The following is a 6,172-nucleotide window of genomic DNA, read 5'->3' as shown; positions in this document are numbered from 1 at the left end:
TATACACTCACATTCTACTAGAGTATTCATAGAAAAAGATTGCTTCACAGTTCCCCTAACACCTGCACCTAAGGGAATATCGAAATGGTTGAACACTCGAGTGAGAAAATAGCCATACTTCATACCATGATTTCCATCCTTGACTGAGACAATCTTGTGCATATGTTCTAGAATAATGGCAGGCAGGTTGATGGCATCAAATTTACTGAGGGCTTCCATGACAAACAGATCAGCAGAAGATGTCATTGTTCTTTTCTCTGATCTAGGAAGAATGACATTGTTCAAAAATTCAAAATACAGTCGATATCCCCCTTTGAGAAATTTCTTAGGAATACCAGCAGTGCTCAATTTTTGGAGTTTCCCACACTCCTGAATAAATTCTTTTGAGTAGGCCATTCCTCCAACAGACCTAATCCCTTCTGTTGAAATTTTTATTATCTCCCCAATCACATCCTCATCTAGGAGAATTTTATGACTTCCTATTTTGGAGTAAAGACTCCCATCCTCTTCAAAAACAGCATTATAGTAAAACTCCCTAACATGTTCTTCATGTATCACTAGACTATGGTCGACAAACAAGTGAGTCCATCCTTGCAATTCAACAGCATCAACCAAATTACACATTCCTAGTTTGGTTAGAATATCATAATCAAACACTCTACCATTTAACACATTTGATTCTTCAAAATGCTGACTATCTCCTTTAGTATTAACTCTTTCTCAAGTTTCATATTTTCACTGTGCAAACGTGGTCCCTTTTTTGACTCAGGCTTAGATGCAGTAAATAGTTCCTCGGTATTCGGTGATGTTTCTCTCTTCCTTTTTGATATTTCCTTCTCTTCTTCCTTTGCCTTCTCCTTTCCTTTTGTGCTAACTATCTATCGGGTAGAAGATTTTCTATGTTTGGATTATTTGAATTTTGAGTCATGTTTTCCCTTCTGCAGATCCTTTCCCTTCTTTTGCTCTGCAGCCTACACAAATTTATCAGACTTAGTTTCACTGACAGTTCTTCCCTTAGAGACTTCAATGATATTCTCCTCAGGGATTAGATTCTCTTCTACTCTGGCTTGCCCCCTTCTCCTACTTTCAATTATTCTAGATTTTTTCTCCTTCATTGCATCACTCATAAGTTTTTTAGCAGAACCACTAGTAGTAAGATAGGGTTTTGACTTCACTACTTATGTTTCCAAGACTTTCTCATTTCCTTTGCTACAAACAAGGACCATTTTTCTTTCCTTTGCTAGAAACAGGGACCATTTTTCTTTCCTTTGCTAGAAACAGGGACCATTTTCCTTTTGACTCCCCAGGATAAAGGATGATTTTCCTCCTCATCATCAAAATTATTAGATAGGGTGGAGTAGTTCCATGGGTTTTATCAAACTTGGAAGGAAATTCTTCAGAAGAAAGATTGAGAGTACCTGTCTATTCTTCTAAAAAAATAGGAACTACATTGTCCTTTATTACATCGAGACTTTCCATGGCAAGACTTTCCACAACCAACTCTTCGCTCATGGATAAAATGTTTGACTCTGTTTCTTTTCTCTAAGGAAGGCCTCCTTCAAAATGTTACACAGAGATGGCAGAAGTAGAGAGACCTAGTTGAATAGGGGTAGGTCATGCTCAAAAGGAGTTTTAGATTGAACTGAGCCATCAGGAGAGGCGTTCTATGGTTCATTCAAATCCAATGTGTGAGAGAATATCAAAGAGGCTTATTCAATGGTTGAAGGAAGAGCATTAGTGACTAGATTTGCTATGCATTCAACCGCAGGAATGGTTGAAATAGGAGTTGAAGGAAATAGGTTATCCAAAATAGAGGAGAAAGCAGACGGGTCGATTTCATTGAGAGGTTCTAGCATTTCTTTCGTTTGAGAACTTGGTTGAGACATGCTTGAGATTTGAGTGAGAATCTGAGAAATGATGTTAGAGAGAAGAAGGTTCTTCAAGGAAATAGGGATTTTTGAATTCTTTTGAATGGAGGGAGTATATAAGGAAAAGAAGAGGTGTGTCAGGTCCCTTTGAAAGTTCACGATGTTTGGTATTAAATGATTGGACAAAGGTCAGACGACTGCTGACTAACACGTGGAAATCACAATAGTTCTTATAAGCTGTTAAAATATAGTGTAAAGAATACTAACCTTTAAGATAGGACTAGGTCCCTCTCTTCAAATTAAAAATGATTTCTCTTGCTTCTCCAGTCCTCCCTTTACTCAGGCTCATTCCTTATGTGTGTATACCTACATATGTATGAAACTAACTTTAATAAAGTAATGAAATACAAAGACTAAAGACACCTTCCTTCTAATCATAGTCAATGAAAGTTGTAAGCTTCAGATGAAATCATCTTAGTTAAGCTTCAGCATTCCTAACTTCAGTCTATTCTTCTTAAATAATCCCTGCTTAGAGCCTTGGTAAAAATGTCAGCAATTTTATCTTTAGTTTTGCAAAATTGCATAAAAATATTTCCCTTTTCAACATTATCTCCTAAAAAGTGAAGTGTGACATCAATATGTTTAGTCCTTTGATGCTGAGCTGGATTCTTTGTCATGTATAATGCACTAGTAATGTCACACAAAAGATAGATTGTGTGAGTGACAACTCCAAAATCCTCCAATTGTTGTTTAATCCATAATAGTTGTGCACAACATAATGTTGTTGCCACATACTCAGCTTCAACAATTGAAAGAGCAACAAAATTCTTCTTTTTAGTACCCCAAAAGATGAGATATGAGCCTAAGAAGTGAGTCATCCCAGAAGTACTCTTTTTCTCAAATTTGTACCCTGTATAATCTGCATCAGCATATCCCACCAAGTTAAAAGAATCGTTTGATGGATAGAATAGGACCAGATCTCATGTTTTCTTTAAATATCTTAGAATTCTTTTGGCAGCTTTCAAGTGTGATTCCTCAGGACAAGCTTGAAATCTTGCACACATACCAATACTAAACAAAATTTCATACCTGCATGCTGTTAAATACAACAGTGAACTAATGATACCTCTATACATGGTTTCATTTACAGACGGATCATGTCCATCTGCATCCAGTTTTGAATTTGTGACCATAGAAGTGTCAATAGACTTTACATCCATTATGTGAAACTTCTTGAGCAGCTCCTTGGTGTATTTTTCATAATAGATAGAAGTTTCATTTAGAGTCTACCTGATTTGCAATCAGAAGAATAAACTCAATTCTCTCATCATACTCATTTCGAATTCACTTCCCATCAAGGCAGCAAACTCTTCACACAAAGGTTCAAAGGTTTCTCTAAAGATTATGTCATCAACATATACTTGAATAATGATCATCTCCTTGCCTCTTGACTTCAAGAAGAGAGTGTTATCAATATTTCCTTGTTTGAACCCATTTTTCAGAAAAATAATTGACAACCTTTCATACAAATCCCTAGGAGCTTGTTTCAGTCCATATAGAGCTTTGACCAATTTAAGAACATGATTTGGATGATCAATGTCCTTAAACCTAGGGGGTTGCTACATAAACTTCTTCCTTCAGATAGCCATTGAGAAATGCACTCTTTACATCCATTTGAAAAAAATTGAACTCCATGAAGGCAGGAAAAGCAATGAGAAGTCTGATAGCTTCCATCCTTGCCATAGGGGCAAAGTTTTTATTATAGACTATGCCCTCTTCTTGATTATATCTTTGCACCACCAATCTTGACTTATTCCTTTTGATAGTACCATGTTTATCTAATTTGTTCCCAAAAACCCACCTAGTCCCTATTATAGTTTTATCTGAGGGCCTAGGGACCAAGTGACACAATTTGCTCTATTCGAATTGATGCAACGCTTCTTGCATAGAATTCACCCAATCAGCATCCTTCAAGACTTCCTTGATATTTTTGGGCTCAATGCTTGAAATAAATTCTAAAAAGGCAACTAGATTTCTGGTTTTGGACCTAGTTTGCAGTCCAGAATTTAAAGGAGAAATCAAGTTATCAAGCAAATGAGAAGTCCTATGTTTCCACCTTGATTGATATGTTGAGGGTTGATGTTGTTGATCATTTTCTTCATCTTTGTTCTCAAAACTTCCACTCTCAGGTTGAACAATATCCTCTAGTGCAGTGTTTTCAAATAGACCAGGTCCCACTTCAGGTTCAGCATCTTCATTGACTTCTTCTACTGGTTCTGGTTCAATAACATCTAGATCTTGGTCCTTTCAGTTTGTGCTGTTTCATTCAGACTATCTCTCTAAATTTGTAATAGCTCTTCAAGCTCATCATCATCTCTTTTCTTCAGATCCTTGATATATCTATTTTCATCAAGAGCACAGAAATACTTTATTCAATGCACATTGTCCTCTTATTGTAAACTTTGTAAGCTTTGCTCAAAATGAGTATCCTACAAACACTCATTCATCACTTCTAGGAGAAAACTTTCCAAGATCATATTTTTCTTTGTTTAGAACAAAGTGTTTTCATCCGAAAGCTCTTAGTAACTTAACTTGGGCTTCCTAGTGTTGAGAAGCTCATAAGGAGCTTTGTTTAGAATAGACTTGATCAAGCATCTGTTAGTCATATAACAAGTTGTGTTAATAGCTTCAGCCTAAAAGGTTTTTGAAAGATTTTAATCAATGAGCATAGTTCTGGCAATATCAACCAGTGTTCTATTCTTCCTCTCAATAACACCATTTTGCTGAGGTGTTATTAGGGATGAAAAGTTATGATGAATCCTACTTTCAACACAAAAGTTATCAAGCTTGGCATTTTCAAACTCAGTCCCATGATCAGACCTAATCCCTACAATTTTACAGTTCAGCTTCTTCTTAATCATTTTGTCATATATCATCAGTACTTCATATGTTTCATATTTGAACCTTAAAAACATGGTCCAAGTATATCTAGAATAATCATCCACAATAACTAGTATATATTTCTTCCCACTTCTACTTTGAATCTTCACAGGACCATGCAGATCCATGTGAATCAGCTCAAAAGGTCTTGTGGTACTCACTTGCATTTTTTGATTTGAAAGATAATCTAGTTTGCTTTCCTTTGAAACAAGCATCACACACCTTACCATCAGTGAATTTTACTTTTGGCAATCCATGGACCAGTTCCTTGGATACAAGCTTGTTCAATAGTAAAGAACTCACGTGACCAAGTCTCTTGTGCCACAAATCTGCATCCTCATTGTGGGCACTAAGACAAGGGAGATCATCTCTTTGGGCAAAATCCAGGTCATCAATATACATATTCTTTGTCACGACCCAAGTCTAGGTCTTAGACGTGATACGGCAAATGAGACACCTGCAGGTACCTCACCTAAGTCTCTTAGCATTCATTTAGCTTTTCATAGGTAATGATATTCAATAACAAGAGGAAATAAAAGGGGTATGGGACTAAGGGATAGGATTCAAAAGTCAAACTTAAACATCACACATTTATTTCCAAGCATATCTCTACTAAAAGATTTGACGGGGGATAAGACATGTCCCTAGCTCACCCTCATAATGAAGTGTCAAAGTACCAAAAGGTAACCAAAAGTTTATACACATCATAAGCTAGAAAAGGAAATAGGATGTTGTTCTCGAAATATGGGAACTCACCAACTACGTAGCCTTCAACGAATCAAAACATCGGTCCCTACATGATGATATCATATAGGCAAAAGAGTATACGTTAGTACTTTAAATGTACTAGGTATGTAGGCATGCATGAACATTAGAGAAATATCATAACATCAAAGATAGTATGAAACATAATGCAATGCATGCATAATCAATCATGTAAATAGCATTTGAAATATTTATTTTGTGGGAAGATGACCATAACCGACATTTAAGACCATGCGAGCTATTACATGGAATTCAACATAACCTTTTACATTGGCACAGGGAGACTACTTGTCGGATAGAAGTTTCGTCAACTTCATTTATTTCTTTACTTTTAATTTTAAGGGATATTTGTGGATCCACTAGCCTAAGCCTACTAGGGCTCCTAGTTGGCGCATAGTTAATGAGACAAGGGGTTGCTACTAGGATTCCCTTATTGAATCTCACCTCAATGACCCATTTGGTGCTAAGTCAATCCCATGGAATAGTTCATATAATAAGAAAATAATCATTTACATATCTTTAGATCATCAAAATATCATTCAGTGGAATAGCTCATTAAAAACTTTTCTTTGATTCAAATATGTGAGAATTGTCCTTAT

The 6,172-nt window shown here is 36.2% G+C and overlaps 1 protein-coding gene across 1 annotated transcript; it reads right to left on the bottom strand.

The window, feature by feature from the left end:
* Window positions 1–3,785: 3,785 nt before the first annotated feature.
* On the bottom strand, window positions 3,786–5,210 carry LOC129899893 (uncharacterized). Its single transcript, XM_055974892.1, has 3 exons — window positions 5,031–5,210; window positions 4,616–4,912; window positions 3,786–4,172 (listed from the first exon to the last, which is right to left on the bottom strand). The coding sequence occupies exons 1-3, from the start codon at window positions 5,208–5,210 to the stop codon at window positions 3,786–3,788; spliced, it is 864 nt and encodes a 287-aa protein (XP_055830867.1).
* Window positions 5,211–6,172: the final 962 nt, after the last annotated feature.

This window comes from Solanum dulcamara, chromosome 8 (assembly GCF_947179165.1).
Source record: "Solanum dulcamara chromosome 8, daSolDulc1.2, whole genome shotgun sequence".
Lineage (NCBI taxonomy): Eukaryota > Viridiplantae > Streptophyta > Magnoliopsida > Solanales > Solanaceae > Solanum > Solanum dulcamara.
The sequence above is the reverse complement of the archived record's forward strand: the minus strand, read 5'-3'. Positions and strand labels throughout refer to the sequence as shown.